Genomic DNA, 20,578 nt, shown 5'->3' with positions numbered 1-20,578 from the left:
AATTATTGTTTTTCATTTCAGGCTCTAGAAACAATCACGGACTAAATCAACACGTGACCGGTCTTAATTATTTAATTATTTATTAATAGACTTAACATAGAGTGATTATATCAAAATTAAAATATACTTAAAAACTTGAAATGTAAGATGATTTAATTAAAAAAAAAGGAAAAAAAAAAGCTCTCTCGATTTATTCAAAATAAGAAGAAAAAAAAAGAAAGGAGAGCGTGGGATCCAGTTAATTCTATCTCGTGAAGGAGCCCACCATCCTGGTGGATTCCATTAGTTAAGTGACTTGACCTTGGGATAGGAAAGTCTGTCTTATTGTAAAAAAAGAAAAATAAAAAATTGGTGAATTAAAAAAAAAGGTCACTATTGTTGAAAAGATTCCCTTGAGATAACTTGGAGCCTTGGATATTATATTATTATGCTACAATTACTTGGAAAATTGGTAAGAGGCCAAAAACGGAATTTTGGGGGGATGCATGAAGTGAACGAGACGAGACGGGGCGGAATAGGATAGGAATGAGTGTGAATCTTCTTCCCTTGTGAACTTTCACATGATCACTGTGCCTCTTCATATTCCAGTCACCAGGTTGCTGTTGCTGTTGCTGTTGCGTTATGTCGTCTAGGAAAACAAAAATAATAATCTGACCCCATCTAATTTTACTTAATTTTTAATCAGACTTTTATAGTTTTTTTAATTGAGTTTTATAATTTCACCTTATTTTCACTCAGTTTTTTTGTAATTTTATTCTTTTTATTAATCATATGAAATTATAGAGACATGACTAAAATTCATATCAAACTATAAGAACTTGATTAAGAAATTATAAAAAAATTAATTAAAAATCATACAAAACTATAACCATCTAATAAATAGAAAAAGTATAAAATTTAACCCCTACCCTCCTATTGCAAGGAAGGGACTCAAATCAGGGAGTGTTTGGAAGTACCCAAAAATACTTCTTAGAAGAATTTTTTCACAAAACGAGGTAAACTTCTCCACATATTTATTTTGTACACTGTAAAAACACTTTTAAAATTATGATTTTGATTTCATCCAAACACCTCTCTTGTCCATGTTCATGGCAAGGAAAGCCTTAGGCTCATCAAGTATTTACAAAGAACTTTCATTTATCTCATATCCAAAATAGTAATGGGTCACCACCAATAGAGTTGAGTTTAGTAAAAGAGATTAATCTTTATAATGTAATGAGATAAGGTTTGAATTCTCACTAAAAGAAGTATCTACGATTAGTGTCGGGCAATAATCCAAATAAGATGCTTTTAATAGAATGATACTTATAAGTAGAAGAAAATATGAATAGGTTTGACAAAAGGTGTTAATTTCTCATAATGTAATAAAATTAAAGTTCGAATATCTATTAAAAGAAATATCCATATTTAATATTTTACTATTTTTGATAATTTGAACATATAACCCAGAAGCTCATATGCAAATGGACTTATTTATACGTAACACAATATTCATGAATTTATTTATAATTAATTTCACCTCATCATCATCATCACATCATCACAATCATCATCATCATCTTTCTGTTGAATCACAGGGGCACAGAGGCAACAGCCATTCAAGAAATCATTCAGATAATTACTCCATTTTTTAAGGGTGAAACAGTTGGAAAGTACAAGAAATGTAATTATAGGCAGTGGAAATTAATCATAGTATTTAGTTCGTCCTCTTTTTAAACAAATTTAGTTTGTCCTTATTACTCGTATTAAACAATTTCTGCTGTCTGTATTATTGATTAATTTAATAAAGATGTCAGGATAATTTTCTATCTCAAATTCATCCTGTTTTCATTTTCATATTTTAATTTTTATCATACTAAAGAAAACCTTGAAACTTTTCTTCAACCGGGGTATATACATATAAGTTTTGTGAAGAATTATTGATTTCTCACCATTTAATGCCATATGCTCTAATGCTCGCGTGTTTTAAAGATGATAGTACTACTCCCGATTCTTAATATAAGAGTTAGTTTAATTTTTAATTTGGTGTTAAATATAAAATCTCAATCCACTTTGTTTCTCATAGTTATCCATTTTATTTCAAAGTGGTCTTTGAAGTAGTTGTATATGTTAAATATTTAATCAAATGGTAATTTTAGTTAATACATGATTAGCAAAGGTATTTTAAGAAAAACAACAACTAATTATTACAAGTAACTAACTCAACAAACTTTCTTAATTTACTTAAATTAGCCAACTAGCTTTTATATTAAGGACTGAAAGTAGTATATCTTTATCTTAAATATAAAATCTTGTTAGTTTGCAGTGTAATTTACATTATAAACTTAACCCTTATATTTAAGATTAAAAATATTATATATATTCTAATTTCCATTTAATACTATTGATTATACTACCTAAAAAATAAAGTCAATATAATAATAAATAAAGAATATAATGGCATATTTAATATTTATATAAATTTTTTCTACCTGATAAATACATGACAAAAAATTCATTTTCTTTTTATCTTATAAATAAGATTCGAAGGGTATCATATGGAGGCTGCTCTATTTAATATCTTGGTCCCGAGATTCACTCTAGGGTCTAGATGAAGTGGCATGGAGTACAGTCAGGAATAGAAGGTGTGATCATTAAAAGCCGAACAAGTTGCATGGCCCTATTGCCTCATTTATGAACGTCACTATAATCAAACTTGTCCAAAAGCGCGCCCGGGTTTATTGACAAGATGATTTAAGGATTAATAAAGCATAAATCTAATATTCATAATATAAGATGTTAGTTAGGAGAAAATTATGGTCCAAAATATAAAGCATTGCCAAGATAATTAATGTAATTTTTTTCACTTTCATCCATATTAAATATAGTGAAAAAAAAAGAAAAAGATAAGAGATAATAATAAAAATATAACATTAGAGACAACTCTATAATCTTTTAAGGGAAAAATAGGATAACTCTATAATTTTAAGACAAATTTAATTATTAAACTTTTATTTCTTAGTATATGAGAAAAGTTAAGCAACTTCTTATGTTATAGAATGGGAGAGTATTTTTTAACTCAATAATATATTATTTTATGTTCAATAAGAACAGAAAAAAAATATAGAACCTTTATCTTGGTCGACTTGTTTAATATTACCATAATTTATTCCTCAATTACATTATTTTAAAATTTTATTTTAAAAAATCAAGTCTTTTCTAAATTATCCACCAAGTATAAGCTGATTTTCTTATGTTAAATTAAATATGGCCAGAGTCTGAGTATGACAGGCGCTCTTGACTTCACAGCACACCAATTTTCCACCCCAGATTGCGGGTTACGGCCTACTCAGGTTTAGATGTTGAAATCGATCAACATACTAATTACTCGAAAAACTAAATTCTAATTATATTTTAAAAATTTTAAAATTACATCTAATTATAATTTATATGGATCACATGTATATGAAACGAATCCTTAAAACGAGGATTTTGTGATGTTTATTATTGGAGTAACTATTTTTAATTAGAAGTTGTTTAAAGCTAAGCCATTTCTATTGTAAATACTTTCCATTGCTTTAATATATACCGCCTCCGGTCTTTAATATAAGAGTTTGTTTGATTTCTATTTTGGTTATAAATATAACATCTCAATCTACTTTATTTTTCATATTTATTCATTTTTTGTCCAGATAGTCCTTGTAATAATGGTAGTTGTAACCAATATATTTAATTAATAAAGATATTTTAGGAAAGATAATAACTATTTGTTACAAATAACTAACCTAACTAATTTTCTTAATATATTTAAATTAGTTAATTAGTTCTTATATTAAAAATCAGAAGTAGTGTGTATATATATATTTGCTTTGATTTGGGTAAGAATGCGTGCCCGTGAATGAACACAGCCAGAATGTTCGTGACTATGTTTGACAAATCTTATATCTCTCGTGATTATTTATTTTAATTAATTACATTCAAAAAGATATTGAGCTAATAGCCTTCATGAGTATAACATTATTTAAGTTTTAAATAATTTTATATTCAAAAGTAATGAGCGTGATAAAAATTAATTTTGTTGACACATTGTGTTCTCATGCGTGCATGCATGTACCATACCATATGCGTCAGAAAAAGTCATGATACTTTTTTGGTTGTTTAGAGAAGTCATAATATTTTATCTCTTTTGAATAAAAAAGACATTGAATTGGGACTCATAACACAACCGGAATGGACAGCTACCAAGATCAATTAATTAATTATTTTCCAATAAATAAAAATTGCATATATCTTCACATGGGCCCTTCGTTTGATTTTCATTTAGCTGCTTATAATTAATTAAAAACCTTCCTGATTACTACATTTGATAATGTAATCTCTTTTTTTTTTTGCCCCTTTATTTTGGCCTTAATTAGTCTAATCACTATCTAGATTATTGTCTAATTATGCAATTGCAGAGTCAAGAAAGCGTAACAGGCGATCAAATTATATGTACATATTGTATTATTTTTCTTACAAATAAAATATTGTAATCTTTTTTTTTCCCCAACATAACGAGCTGTCTTACACTGTATTTGACCATTTCATATATACATTTAGTCAAAATTAATTATGATTAAGACTAAGCATAATTCTTGGAAGGCAGGTAACGATGGAAATATGGAAAGAAAATGTTTGATTTATCATAAATAATTAATATATCATTAAAAAAATAAAATGAGAAACATTACTATTTTAATGATGTTTTTGTCGATTTGTTTTCTTAACTTAATTTTTTTTAAACTCCCAACAAGTAATTATTAATTTTTTTAAACTTAATTTGAATATTGTTTTACCCGAAAGATAAAGTCCAAAGCGGCCCAGCCCAAAATTCACATATGCTTCTCTCTAGGAGCCTTATTCGGCCAAAGGGAAAAGCCCGTTTGAACCAAAAACGGCCCTTTCTCGCTTTTATTAGGGCTCTTACACTGTAAGAAGACCTCGTAGGCCCGAAATTGATTCTTTTTCTTCCTTTTTTTTTTTTTTAAATTAAGGACTAATATAATTTTTGATCTCTTAAATTTATCTTCATTTGGGTTTTTATTTCTGAAGTTTCAAATAATATATTTTGATCTCTTAAGGTTTTTTTATTTAAAGTATTGGTCCCTATAACTTAATAAAAATCTGGATCATTTTGCTTCTTAAGAGATCAAAACATATGGTTTGAAACGTGATGGACTAAAGTCAAAATAAAGGCAAATTTGAGACACCAAAGATTATATTAACTCTTTAAATAACAAAAAAAAAATTCTTTAAAGTCTCAGAATGAGGCCCCAAGCTCCGGTCAAAAAAAAAAAAAAAGAATGAGGCCCCAAGCAGCAATTAAATATATATAATCTATAGTGAAATTTATATTTGAATTTTGAGCCCTGGTGAAATATGTGAAAAAATGTTACTCTTTCAGTCCTTAATATAAGACCCATTTAACTAATTTGATTAGATTAAGAAAGTTAGGTAAGTTAGTTAATTATAAGAAATGTGAGACATTTTTCATAAAATACCATAATCATCTTTCTTAATACCTCTCCTTCCTCTTCTACTTGATTATGGTTAAGGGAGTATTCATAGGGGTGATTTAGAGAAAACTGATAAATATGAGAAATGGGTCTCATATTTAGGACCAAAATTAACTCAACAATTAGGTCCTATATTAAGGACAGGAAGAGTACGTGTTCCTCATAGATTATACTACTTTTAATTCTTAATATGAGAGCTAGTTGACTAATTTCAATATATTAAGAAAATTTGTTAAGTTAGTTACTTATAATAAATATGTATTATTTTTTTCAAAAAAGTTTTACTAATCATATGTGTTAATTAGAGCCGTCATTTGATGGAATCTTTAACATATAGAACTGCTACAAGGACTATCTTGGAAAAATGAATAAATATTAGAGACAAAATGAATTTAGAATTTTATATTTAGGATCAAATTAAAAGTCAAACTTGTTCTTATATTAAGAATTGGGGGTAATATATATAGATTATATTGGTAAAAGTGCATTTTCATATACACCCAACACTCAAATTTTATTTTTTAGGTACATTTAACACCCTAATTTTATTAATAACACAATACTGAGATGTTGAATGCATCAGAAAAATAAGACTATAGAACTGAAAGATTGATTTATTAGGTGAAAAATAGGAGTAATAATTCAGGAGGTCGGGATAAAATAAGGGAAAATTGGTGAAAAATCCCTATTTAAAATTTTAATTAGTCAGAAGGACATGAAATTATGCAAGTGCAAGTATGATCTGTGAGTACAACATATCATCTGCTGAATGCAACATATCATCCGCTGTGTGCAATTGCACAGAGCAGATAATATGTTGCACTTACGAATCATACTTGTACTTGCACCAATTAAGTCTTTCTGGCCAATTAAAATTTTAAATAGGGATTTTTCACTAATTTTCTCATAAAATGATTTATAAAATACGAAAATAGATTCCATTTTTTCGGTTTGCTAATTAGAATAAGCTTTTTTTTTTATTTTCTTTATTTTTTTTAGCTAACAAAGTATGAACAGGGGGCCACACTTGATCCAATAATCTTGGGTGGTCCCGTCATGTCACATTGAAAAAGATTGAGCCCCGGCCACTGGCCAACCATATCATGAGAAGTATGTTGATTTTTACTATTTAGATTTCCTTGTAATCGAATTCCGCGAACTATTCTTTTTTTTCCCCCCTTAAAAGACGAGTCACATTATTCATAATTTACAAATATTACATCGTAAAGTATGATAATGATATTTAATAAAAGTTTAAATAAGTTGAGTTTTAAAAGCCTATATGGAGATCTTGATGTCTTGGCAACTCATATTATCAGCAACCTCCTTATGACGTATTTTTGATGTATGATTTAGTTTATCTTAAATAATTTTACATTATATAAAATATATACGTGGGAGAAATTTTATCTCAAAGTGTAAAAATATTTTTTTGAGGGATGTTGTTTGTTTGGGAGACATTTTCAGACAATGAGAAAGAGAGGTTAAATGGGGTCTCACTAAAAGGCCTGCCCTGCCCCATCTCATCTCTCTCTGTAAATTAGAGTTTTGGTAGGAGCCTAAATATAAGGGAAAATTATCCATTATCTTGTGCATATGTTAATTTTCATTAAGTTAGCATTATTAAATACATAATCACCATGTCAAATAATTCATACGAAAGTTTTTGAGAGGAAAATATATCTTAAGTACATTTATTAATCTCAACTGTAAAGCAGTTTTAGTTGGTATTTGTTATTTTGTTTCATCCCCATGAATATGCAATTCGCAGGTCCTTTCAAACTCCAAAAACGACGGCGGTTTTTTTTAAAAAAAAAATGAGAAAACTAAAATCCAAGAGATAGAGAGAGAAGAGAAAGGGATATGTCGTTTCTTTCTTTCTTAATAACTGCGAAACCCAATGCTTGGCTCTTGACTGAGAATTTGTTCTTGTTTTACTTCCAATTTCACATTGAAAGGGTAAAAATTAGGAAACAGAAGAGAAAGAAGGAGAGAACCAAAAGAGGGCGGTCTAATACTGGGAGAGTCAAAGGACAGTTGTTCTAAAAGTGGCATTTGAAGCACAATCCCAAAAGAAAGGTCAGGAGAGGAACATGGGCCCAACTAAAAGACCGACAAGAGAAGCATCTTCATATGATACTCCTCCTCCTCCTCCTAATCCTACAGAAGCACCCAATATATATATGTGTGTGTGTGTACACACACATATATAAAATATAAAAAAGAAAAAAAATTGTGGGGGGAAGAAGGGAGGAAGGGAGGGAGGGGGTAATGATGGCAGCATGAGGGCAGAGAAGAGAATGATGAAGACAGCTTTGGTTGCAAAAGCCACGCTGTGTTGTTTCTTTATTATTCCCTCTTCCTTCCGTCTAAGGTCCCACATCGCTCTCAATCCTCTCTCCCCTCATTCTTGGCCTCTTGCCTCCCTCCTTCCCTTCTTCCTCCTTGTAAATAAACTTCTTCCTCCTGTTTTTCATATAAGATCTAATTTTTGCAGTTAAACTAGCATATCACTCAAGAGTTGTAGTACTTTTTATGTATAAAAATATATTAGATTCTCTCAGGTAATAAATTTTGCAAAGTGAGACTCTTAACTAAATTTTCTTGAAAAAAGTTATGTAAGCAAAAAGATCCATAAACTTTAAAATCAAGGTTTTGGATCAAGATGTGGTGGTGCATACAAATTTCAACTCGAACAACCGAATGTTAAGTTATGATTCATGTGTTTTATCTCTCTCTCTCTCTCTCTCTCTATATATATATATATAGGTATAGAACAGAGCCTCAGCTCAAACAGAATTAATCAGGAATTAAACAGATGAATGCGTATTGACGAGATGGGAAACATGTCACTATGCCATCTGAATGATAATGTAACAGTAAGGGTAGTTACGTATATATTTGGGTTATCATTTTCCTTTCAAAAGAGAATGCCAAACATGTCTAAATTGACCTATATATATATAAGGGTAGGCCGTGCCCGACCGACTCCACCGCCATTTGATCTGATGAAAAGAATGATAATGTTGAGAGTCGAAAGCTCAAAAAGATTGAAAGAGGAAGGCAACCTACAAGGTTTGGTGGATGGGGAAGACTTGCACAAAGTTTTCACACAATTTGCCTCCTTTTCCCTTTCCAATTTTCCACGTGGAAGCTTTTCTGTGGTTCATCTCCCCCCCCCCTCCTTTTTCTTTTTTCTTTTTTTATCAAAATATTTCTTAATAAATTCAAGTGTCTATATGTATGCACGTTTATGCCTTCCATGACTACTCATCAGCACATCCTTACCAATTTACTGACTTGACTTATTGGGCTGTTTAATTTCCTGCTGGTTAATTAATCAATGTGTCTGATATTAATCAAACTTGGATCTTGAGCCTAGTCACAAGAAAGAAATAACCTGTAGCTTGTTTTGTGTTGACCATAATAATAACAGAACTATTTATCAGTCTCAGCAGAACAGATTAAAGTTAAGATTTGTACTGTGAAATACAAAAAGCCAAATTAGAGTATGATGCCATAACAGCTATGCATGGTGGTGTGATCAAATAATACCCATATGAGCTCACCAAATCACACCCTTTTAAGAATCTAAATTATATCACCTGGCCGGTGATCTATTCTTCGTCTTCCTTAAGCAAAGGCCCCACATACACTCATCATGTCCCAACACCACACAACTTCAATTCAATTCTACATTCACAACTGTTTCTATATATGTAGAGGCGCCATGTCAGCATCTACGATGGAATGAGCAAAAAGAAGTTGTTGCACCTTTAGCTTTTATGTAGCTTACCACCCTGGCATTTCCTCTTCTTTTGTACTCCCTTTTGCTCCTTCCTTTTCTCTCTGCTTTCTTTCTTTCTGAGCTCTGTCATTGATACAACACCATATCACCTTTCCTTTCCTTAACCAATTCTCTCTCTCTCGCTCTCTCTCTGAGTTGAATCAGTACCTATCATTTCATCAAGTTCAGCTCTTTAAGTCTTCACACATTCTCAGATATATCTTTCATGATCAACGAAACTTAGCAGCATCATGGTAATGAGCTTCTGATGTTGAACTAAATTTCACTTTGGGGTCTGGGATTGTTATTGATTCTTCTTTTCTTTCTTTCTTGCCATGGTGGGGTGTTCAGGGAACTCCAGTGAATATAATTGTTGGATCGCATGTCTGGGTTGAGGATCCTGAGATTGCTTGGACTGATGGTGAGGTCACACAAATCAATGGCAGCGACGCCACCATCGTTACTTCAGATGGAAAAACTGTAAGCTTCTTTCATTTGTTCTATGAAACACCAGAATGCTTCATTCGGTTCATTTATATTGTATATATCTTAGGCATTTCAGAGCTTTATGTTGCAGAACGTTGCTCATTGTCCGGTATTAGCAATTTAGTACCATAACTTCGGATCCGAAATCTTGATGATATTTCCGCGTCTATAGTTATGAGATAGTTTTGGTTTTTTTTTTTGGCCAAAAGATAGTTTTGGTTGAATAATGGATTTATAGCAGGGACATTTCCAAGTTTTCATCACATAGAACATGATTGAACCTGAGAGAAACTATTGCAATATTCCTCATAGTATCAGAACAGAATCAAGCTGGTCAGCGACACAACCACCAATCTCGGATGAAAAAAAGTAGTTTCATCCGACAAATTTGTACTTATTTTCATTTCCAAGGATACATTGATACTCAATTAGCCTGCACTACAATTAAAACAGGAAAAAAAAAAGTCTAATCTGTGAAACAAAATTCCTCCAATATGATGGTCATCGGGTTTGAAATCTTAATATGCCAATTTCTTGGAGCCAAAACACTAGAATTTCTTTGACTCCCCTAGTCGTGTTGGGCATGGAGTATTTTGGATCAGACTAACAAGGCAGATTAGTTAAATGGATGGCACTAGTTTTAAAACCAACTGGCGATAATGCAAAAATAAAAATATTGATGCCAGAAAGACTAGCATAAGGAAGCAAATAAACTGATAGTAGTTAACATATACCTCAATTTCAGATTGTTGCTAGCGTTTCTAGTATATATCCTAAAGATACAGAGGCACCACCAGCTGGAGTTGATGATATGACGAAGTTAGCATACCTTCATGAGCCAGGAGTACTTCATAATCTTTCCATCCGTTTTTCTCTCAATGAGATATATGTGAGTCTCAGCAGCTGATTCAACTCATTCTGCTTTTTACATTCCTTATATTAAATGGCATAAAAGAGAGGAGTAAAATCTGAGTACTAACAAGGGTATAATCAGACATATACAGGGAATATCTTAATAGCAGTAAATCCTTTCCGGAGACTGCCGCACTTGTATGACATACATATGATGGAGCAGTATAAAGGAGCAGCATTTGGAGAGCTAAGCCCTCATCTTTTTGCTGTTGCAGACACTTGTTACAGGTAAAAAGCAATCAAAAGACAGTTTTGTTTAAAGTCAATAAGGTATTGGTAGAATCAAAGTGTCTCAATAAAAGGGACATCAACTTGTTTCTTGCTGGTAAGCCACTAGAAAAACAAGATGAGGTTTGTGATGTTAGCTTAGCTTGATATATCAGGGCGATGATTAATGATAATGGAAGCCAGTCCATTTTGGTGAGTGGAGAGAGTGGTGCTGGTAAAACAGAGACAACGAAAATGCTAATGAGATATCTAGCCTTCATGGGGGGAAGATCTAATACCGAAGGAAGAACAGTAGAACAACAGGTTTTAGAGGTGAGTTTGAATTCGAAGCACTTGAATTGTATTTCTCATTTTTAACTCAATAAAATCATAGATGGAGTGACCTTCTCTATTTTTCAGTCGAACCCAGTTTTGGAAGCATTTGGGAATGCCAAAACTGTCAAAAATAACAATTCAAGGTAAACTATATAGACACGTTTCGCTGTTATTTCATTTCCTGTCATAAACTTCTTTTCAGTTGTTCTTACAAACTTATTGGAAATCGTGCCAGTCGTTTTGGTAAATTTGTTGAAATACAATTTGACAAGAATGGAAAGATTTCTGGAGCTGCTATCCGCACATACCTCCTCGAAAGGTCACGAGTTTGCCAAGTTTCTGACCCAGAGAGGAACTACCACTGCTTTTACATGCTTTGTGCAGCCCCATCAGAGGTGACTTCTCAAAACATTTGGTTGGCAAAAAGAAAAAAGAAAAAGAAAATTAAAACTTCCTCTGTATTTATATCTTCTTAGAAAAAAGAAGTCGGTAATAAAACCTCACAATATCTAACTATTAATACTTTGACCATAGGATGTCAAAAAGTACAAGTTGGGGGATCCTAGGACATTTCGCTACCTTAATCAATCAAACTGCTATGAAGTAGCAAATGTGGATGATGCAAAAGAATATCTGGAGACCAGAAATGCAATGGATATTGTAGGCATCAGCCAGGATGAACAGGTTTTGGGCCAAAGCATCGGTTCTTAATCACATTTCAATGGAACAGTGAATTAATTCAATCCATTCCTATATTTGATCAATGAATGTTGCCCTTCTATAGGATGCTATTTTCCGCGTGGTAGCAGCAATCCTTCATCTGGGAAACATTGACTTCATCAAAGGGAAGGAAGTTGATTCTTCCAAATTAAAGGATGAGAAATCAATATTCCACCTTCGCACTACTGCAGAGTTGCTCATGTAAAAGACTCATGCAATCTGTCAAGCTCACAGCACATGGTTTATATTTGTTATATGATTCTTTCTTATGCCTTTAAACATATATATGTGTTCAGGTGTGATGAGAAAGCATTAGAAGACTCACTTTGCAAGCGTGTCATTGTTACTCCAGATGGTAACATCACAAAACCACTAGATCCTGACTCGGCTGCTTTAAGTCGAGATGCTTTGGCAAAGACTGTGTACTCTAGGCTGTTTGATTGGTAAGTAGCAAAACAAAACACAAAAGCCGCATCTTGAGACAAGGATTGAGATAATTTAAAATCATTCTTGATCTATGGTAGGATTGTGGACAAGATAAACAGTTCAATTGGACAAGATCCCAATGCAACAAGCTTAATAGGAGTCCTTGACATTTATGGATTTGAAAGCTTCAAAATCAACAGGTAAATAGAGAATGTGTGCAATTCAGATTAATAGATTTTACATACTGATATTAGAATCTTATTTTCTGCTTCTTTACTAGTTTTGAGCAACTATGTATCAACCTGACAAATGAGAAGTTGCAACAACATTTTAACCAGGTAATGCTGTAAACTTCTATATACAGTTTAATCATATTATTAGACAGCAAAAGGGAAAATAACGTTATTTAAAAGTTAAATGTATCTTTCTGAACAGCACGTATTTAAGATGGAGCAAGAAGAATACACAAAGGAGGAAATCAACTGGAGCTATGTAGAATTTGTAGATAATCAAGATGTTCTGGATCTTATCGAAAAGGTAAATCGGTGAATCACATCGATTATCCAAGACCTTCTCTACCAGATAACATATTTACATGCTCTGCATTGCAGAAACCTGGAGGAATCATTGCTCTGCTTGATGAAGCTTGGTATGCCATTTTCTTTCCTTTACTATGCATTTTTTTTTCTTTTAATGAAAAATTTATTCAAAACATGCTTATAAAAGAATTTCTTAGAAGAGGCATTTTCACATTTCATGCAGCATGTTCCCCAAGTCAACCCATGAGACATTTGCCCAAAAATTGTATCAGACGTATAAAGCACACAAGCGCTTTAGCAAGCCCAAACTTGCTCGAACAGATTTCACAATTAACCATTATGCTGGAGATGTAAGATAAACACTAACATCGTTACTTGGCCATCCAATCACAAACGAAAAACTGTTAATTTATTGTTGCCCAACCTTCTGAAATACAGGTCACATACCAAGCAGATCAGTTTCTTGATAAAAATAAAGATTATGTTGTAGCAGAGCATCAAGGCCTTTTAAACGCCTCCAAGTGCTCATTCGTTGCAAATCTTTTCCCTCCATTACCTGAGGAGACATCAAAGCAATCAAAATTCTCTTCCATTGGTACGCGGTTCAAGGTAAAATATTCTTGAAGGCATTGCATCTGTTTCAGGATATTATTCTCAGCCCCTGACTTGGTTCGGAACCTGTTCTTGTCATCCAGCAACAACTACAATCTCTAATGGACACATTGAACACAACGGAACCACACTACATCAGATGTGTGAAACCAAATACAGTTTTGCAGCCTGGAATATTTGAGAACTTCAACGTCTTAAACCAGTTGAGATGCGGGGTGTGTTGGTTTTCCTCCTCTCATTCTTTAATATAACACTAATTGTAATGGTTCAGAAAATTCTGTAGACATTTACCTTACTGGCAACCTTGCAGGGAGTACTTGAGGCAATTCGGATTAGTTGTGCTGGATATCCAACAAAACGAACATTTGATGAGTTCCTTGAACGTTTTGGAATGCTAGCCCCTGATGTCCTAGATGGGTACACAACATTCTTTTCTTTTAGGAGAGAAAAAGATACTGCTACCTGAACCACGAGTCAAGTGTGGAATACAAACATTGCTGTGTTGAATTAGTTGAAGAATCACCTGAAAATATGACACCATAAAACAAGTTTTGCTTTCTTCTGTGCAGATCTGACGAGAAAACAGCATGTGTTGCGATATGTGATAAGATGGGATTAAAAGGCTATCAAGTAAGTTCAAAGGCATCATATCCGTTAATTTTCCCTGTACGTGGAGTGCTTTGAGTTCTAATAAATTTCTCCACAACTGCTTCATATAGATGGGGAAGGCGAAGGTATTTCTGAGAGCTGGTCAGATGGCTGAATTAGATGCACGAAGAGCTGAAGTCTTAGCCAGAGCTGCTAGATGCATACAGAGACAAATCAGAACACATTTGACGAGAAAAGAGTTCCTCACCCTGAGAAAGGCCACAATTCGTATCCAAAAATTATGGAGAGGTTACTTATCTTATAAAAATCAGTTGTAAATTCATCTACTTAAGCTCTGGCCAGGATATGACTTTGATTTCAACTACTTTTTTTTCTGTTGTTGTCTTCATTATTTCAGCAAAACTTGCACGTAAACTTTATGAGCATATGCGGAGGGAAGCAGCTTCTATCCGCATACAGAAACATGCACGTGCACACACTGCAAGAAAGCATTATACTTCATTGCAGGCTTCAGCAGTCGTTATCCAGTCAGGGTTAAGAGCAATGGCAGCACGAAATGAGTACAGGTACAGACGAAGAACAAAGGCTGCAATCGAAGTTCAGGTAAAGACATCTTTTTGACAGGATTTTCTTTTCTTCTGGGGATAAGGCGTCGCTTGAATATTTAAAAGCAATATTAGTCATCACATGCTTAATGAAATCGTTGGACTTCGAATATAAGCACAAAATTAAGAAGTTTCTCATTTCCTTTCATAGACACAATGGAGAAGAGTCGACGCTTTTTCTGCTTACAAAAAGCTGAAGAAGGCAACTATTGCTCTTCAATGTCTTTGGAGAGCCAGAGTAGCTAGGAAGGAGCTCAGGAAGCTAAGGATGGTAAGAGTTACTTCCTACACACAAACACATATTTTTAGGAGATTGTCGACCAATTATTTTGGGATTATTATATATGAAAAATATATTTCAGAATTCAAAGCATGTTACGTTGGTAACGGTCAAGAGCTATTGTGCAGGCTGCAAGGGAAACAGGGGCACTAAAGGAGGCGAAGGACAAGTTGGAGAAGCGTGTTGAAGAGCTTACCTGGCGACTAGATATTGAAAAGCACTTGAGGGTATGTGTTTAAACAACTGTTTTTACATGATAAACATTGAAGGATCAAAAGCTACTTGTGAATAACAATGAAATAACATAGCTTGTTCTTTACTCAATAGAAGTGAGAGATTTAATTCACACTATCTAGGACATTGATCAAATGAAATAATGCTGATAATAAATTTCTTGCAGATTGATCTTGAGGAAGCTAAAGGACAAGAAATTGCCAAGTTACAGAATGCTTTACAAGATATGCAGAGTCAGCTTGATGAAGCCCATGCTGCAATCATACACGAGAAGGAAGCAGCTAAACTAGCAATTGAATCGGCCCCCCCAGTCATCAAAGAGGTACCTGTGGTGGACAATACCAAGCTTGAGCTACTGACAAGTAAAAATGTGGAGCTCGAGGTAAATATAAATCATTGTTTCCTATATATTGTGGATTATTCACATTCAGAATTAAGGTGGAATGGCAAAATCATTAATTAATGTGATACAAACTTGTACGAGGACAAGTAATTAGTTTTAATTCTGAAAATGCAGGGTGAAGTAGAAGAGCTGAAGAAGAAGATTGAAGAGTTTGAGGTAAGGTGTTCAGACGTGGAAAAAGAATCTCAAGAAAGGCTGAAAGAGGCTGAAGAAGCACATTTGAAAGCGACACAACTTCAGGAGACTATTGAAAGGTATTCAAATAATAATAACTAGCCACCAAAAAAAAAAAAAAACACCATTGCTACCGTTATAAACTGGCTTTGATTGTGTTTTCCTTATGATCATAGATTAGAGTCGAATCTGTCGAACCTTGAATCTGAGAATCAAGTTCTACGCCAGCAGGCTTTGGTTGAATCAAAAAACGAGGAACTCACCGAGGAGCTTAAAACGTAAGATGTGGCTTTCGTTTTTCATTTTCCGCACCATCCATTATTATTTTTCTGCTAGAGAAAAGTTTAGAATCCAAAGACAGTCATCAGAATATGGTCACAAATTGAATGTCCAAAAAGTTGTCGACATCTACGGGGTCACTTCCTCGGTTTCATGCTTTATGGATTAGTTACTTTGCAAGTGGTACACTCCATAGATATTCGAAATTATTAAACGGAGATTTAAAGATTTCCATTCACATACGATGTGTGTAAAAGAACTTTGCTATTCCATTAGGAAATTATGTTCATTACCACATATCACACTAGATTTGGAAAGGAACATTGACACAGCGTACATAAAGCTGGAGCAATTATTTATGACCCTGTGAAATTCTGATCTCTTTGCTCTATTTCTAGCCTCAAGGAGAAGATTGCAAATCTAGAATCAGAGAATGAAATTCTTCGGCGCCAGCCAGTAGCTGCTGTGGTGCAAAAGGTTTATCCAGAAAAAATAGAAAAAGAAGAACAGGAAACTGTTATTACAGAGAAAATTCAACAGAATGCTATTTCATATACGATAACTCCACAAGTCATCAAGGTACACCTCCTTTAACTTTTCTGATAGAAGTATTTCATTATGTGACACTGTCTATTATGGTGCTGCAGAATTTGGATAACGGAAACCTCACAGCTGAAGAACACCAAACAAGAAAAGTATTCCAAACTCACTTCACCAACTCTTAAGAATTTCTGGATCAACACTTGATAATGGTGTGCTAATTTTAACTTATAAAATTGTTTTCAGGAACCAAGACAACCAGTTTCCTTCCTCATAAGACAAAGATCACTCACAGACAGGCAGCAGGTTTGTTTTCAAAAAGATAAAGCAAGCAGCTCCGCATAGCTGAATGGAACATTACAATTTTCATCTCTTTGTAAACAGGAAAGTCATGATGCACTGCTCAAGTGTCTTGCAGAGGATAAGAGATTTGAGAAAAACAGGCCAGTTGCTGCTTGTGTTATCTATAAAGCGCTTCTTCAGTGGAGATCCTTTGAAGCAGAGAAGACACATATATTTGACAAAATTATCCACATAATCCGATCATCTATTGAGGTAGTATACCCAAAAACTCACATACACTAAGAAACATCAACAAATTGAAAAAATAAAAAATTACGAATTCCAACTTAATTGTAATTCCATCTTGTTTTCTAACAGAGTCAAGAAGGAATCAATGACCTAGCATATTGGCTCTCTACAACTTCAACATTATTGTTTTTCCTACAAAGCACACTCAAGGCCAGCAACTCAACTAAGGCAACATCTCGTAACCGAAACTCCCCTGCTACTTTATTTGGCAGAATGGCACAAGTAAGCTCCCAAAACTGCAAATTTTCAGTGCATTAGATCAACGATATAACATAATATTTCTTGTTGTGCAATTTAGGGCTTGCTTTCGTCCTCTATGGGGATGGGGGTTTCAAGTGGCTACAGTGGAATGGTGGGCAAGCCAAATGAGCAATCCAAAGTGGAAGCGAAGTATCCAGCTATTCTGTTCAAGCAACATTTAACTGCTTATGTTGAGAAGATATATGGAATGATCCGTGACAGTTTAAAGAAAGAGATCAGTCCGTTCCTAAATTTGTGCATCCAGGTTGACATCATATTATAGAAATCACCTAATATTACACCATAACATGATGGCCTTGTTTGGAATCATGTTAGAAATCACTTACCTTGTACTCAGCAAATCATGATTGAGAAGCAGCTTATAAGCCATTTCAGTTAGGCCCTATATATCTTGCTCGATTAACTTGTCCTTGCATCACCTTTGATAGGCACCAAGGTCCATGAGGACTAAAACAGTACGAGGATCATCAAGGAACATCCACTCAAATATAGTTGCAAAACAACAGGCATCAAATATGCACTGGAAAAGCATTGTCAACAAGTTAGACCATACCTTGGGCATATTGTCTGACAACTATGTAAGTATGAAATACCCATGTGCTTTTGCTGGGTTTTCTTTATTAAAGATCAGATTTTACAATATCCTACACATCTTGTGATTTCAGGTTCCTTCCGTGATTACAAGGAAGATCTTTAGTCAGGTGTTCTCTTTCATGAATGTCCAGCTTTTCAATAGGTAAGAAGACATTCAATTGAACTGCATTAAAAATTTCAGGTCCAAAAAAAAAAAAACACTGGGAATCTTAGAGATAGAGCATTCAAATTCTAATTGATGGCTAATAAAATGAACTAACAAAAACCATGAACTGGCAGTTTGTTGCTTCGCCGTGAATGCTGCTCCTTTAGCAATGGAGAGTATTTAAAGGCAGGTTTGCATGAGTTGGAACAATGGTGCATCAAGGCAACTGATCAGGTAATGTCACATTTTAGTAATAACAAGCACCTAGACTGGAAAGAGAAGAACATCAAAACATTCATTTTGAACCCCTTCCCCCCCACCCCCCCCCCAAAATTTTGCAGTTTGCTGGATCTTCTTGGGACGAGCTCAAACACATACGTCAAGCTGTAGGCTTTCTGGTACAGTTTCTTGGTCCAAGACTATGCACTCGAATAATCTTTTTTCCCTTTCCCCCATCCCTCAAGGTTTGATGTTCAAAATGCTTCTTTATGCAGGTCTCGCATCAAAAGACGCAAAAATCTTTGGATGAGATAACAAGTGAACTATGTCCGGTAATTCATCCAACTCCTCTATCAAAAACACCGTAGTTTTGCTCTTAATAATTTATCATCAAGTTAATAATTTCTTCCACGAAACTTCTTGAGTAAGAAGTAACTTCTTTTTAGCTTGTAGCTCCAAGTCGTTTCATCTGAAAGGGTTATAAAACTTATTGCTGTAATGATTTTTCGTATCATTTCTTGTTTTCATGGTTCTTGTATCAGGTGTTAAGCATTCCGCAAATATATCGTATTGGAACTATGTTCTGGGATGACAAATATGGAGCACAAGGGTTATCTCAAGAAGTAAGCCCGTGACTTTTTGTCCTTGCATAGCTCTACCGCATGTTTTTACAAATATATTTCGTTCTCAGATTGACTCCAAGTCTCCAAGAATCACAAAACTTCTAAACGTTCAAACGGAATCATAACAGTTATTTTTAAATTAAACAATGAACAATTGTTTGTAGGACAAGTAATCCTGACGCCCAAACAACTAAATCTAGAATTCTTAGATTCTGAATTCTTCAAGAACCGATACAATTAACATATGCACATCACTACATACAGCCTGTGATACATTTTATCCAGAATCATAACTTTGTGTGTGTTTTCTGGAAACCTTTTTTCCAGGTAATTAGCAGAATGAGAGTGCTTGTGGCAGAAGACTCCATAAACATACCAAACAACTCCTTCCTTCTGGAGGTGGATTCCAGGTAATTAATTATTAACAAACTCTTCAACTCTTTTCCAATTCCCTTTTCTAAACTTCAGTCGTCACAGGAATTTATAATACCTGTTCGAATCTTGTACTACCTAATCTTATAAGAAAGCTTCATCATGCACGAGACTTGAGCTCCACGTCAATTGATATTCTGATGCAAGACATAAATGAACCATAAGCTATAAAAACTTACAGGCCAGATTTTTGAACATGATTTAGGGTTAAGAATCCTCAAAAAACTTCAACCCCGAAAATCCTTTCTTTTTCCTATATTAATCAATAGCAATGCTCTGCTGTGCAAAATTTCAGTATACCTTTCTCAATGGAGGACATGTTCCGTTCCATGAGCGACATCCGCTTATCAGATATCGATGTGGATCCACCCACAATCCTGAGACAAAGATCCGACTTCCAATTTTTATTGCAGCAAATGGATGGCGAGTCTCATTGAGATGCTGAAGTTTTGGTTTTGATGTAAAGCTATAGTTTTTTCCTTCCCCCTTTTCATAGAAGAAAATTTTTGTGTGAACCTGGTTCACGTACACTCAAAGGCATGGCTTGTTCTGTACATGGCGGACTTGCTGGGTAGAGCAGCCAGTGAGCGTGCATGCACCTGCAAATCAAAGGTTTTTTTTTTTATTTAATTTTTTTGGGGTTTGGTGTGGAGAGAGTAAATTGAGTGGCGAGGAATTGTAATTATTTATTTTTGCACGCTTCAACCATTTTTGGGCGAGTTGTATTCTTTTGTTGATGTAAAGCTTCCCATGATGATACAAGACCTCAGTGAGATATTTCATTACTGTTGCATAATCTGCAAATAGTAATACGAATGAAATGGAGAAAATTTTGGTTTTCATTTTATTACTTGCATATTTATTAATTACGTATTTTTTCTTTTCCCAACGAATTTATGACTTGCTTATATATATATAATATTTAAATATCAAAATACATCGTTGAAAAAAAAAATGTCAAAATATATAATTTATTGCAACACTTACCTTGAAACTTTGTACTAGTGTACTGTGGGCTGTGGCTTAATAA

General features: G+C 33.9%; 1 protein-coding gene across 1 annotated transcript; it reads left to right on the top strand.

Moving 5' to 3' along the window:
• The first annotated feature begins 9,405 nt into the window (after positions 1-9,405).
• LOC114754957 (myosin-12) lies at positions 9,406-20,378 on the top strand. Its single transcript, XM_028943813.1, has 40 exons — positions 9,406-9,575; positions 9,673-9,801; positions 10,553-10,696; positions 10,802-10,947; positions 11,103-11,259; positions 11,347-11,405; positions 11,498-11,657; positions 11,797-11,946; positions 12,047-12,183; positions 12,279-12,425; positions 12,507-12,608; positions 12,689-12,746; positions 12,844-12,945; positions 13,020-13,057; positions 13,171-13,297; positions 13,386-13,556; positions 13,643-13,774; positions 13,870-13,976; positions 14,129-14,189; positions 14,279-14,456; positions 14,566-14,771; positions 14,925-15,044; positions 15,182-15,280; positions 15,454-15,669; positions 15,805-15,944; positions 16,041-16,142; positions 16,542-16,722; positions 16,791-16,838; positions 16,930-16,989; positions 17,068-17,238; positions 17,344-17,496; positions 17,573-17,779; positions 17,964-18,113; positions 18,201-18,271; positions 18,409-18,508; positions 18,616-18,672; positions 18,769-18,825; positions 19,036-19,116; positions 19,444-19,526; positions 19,844-20,378. The coding sequence occupies exons 1-40, from the start codon at positions 9,573-9,575 to the stop codon at positions 19,983-19,985; spliced, it is 4,752 nt and encodes a 1,583-aa protein (XP_028799646.1). The 5' UTR covers positions 9,406-9,572; the 3' UTR covers positions 19,986-20,378.
• The last annotated feature ends 200 nt before the right edge of the window (positions 20,379-20,578 follow it).

This window comes from Neltuma alba, unplaced genomic scaffold (assembly GCF_004799145.2).
Source record: "Neltuma alba isolate B1F8T4 unplaced genomic scaffold, ASM479914v2 tig00010229_pilon, whole genome shotgun sequence".
Classification (NCBI taxonomy): domain Eukaryota; kingdom Viridiplantae; phylum Streptophyta; class Magnoliopsida; order Fabales; family Fabaceae; genus Neltuma; species Neltuma alba.
This window is presented reverse-complemented; position numbering and strand designations above follow the sequence as displayed.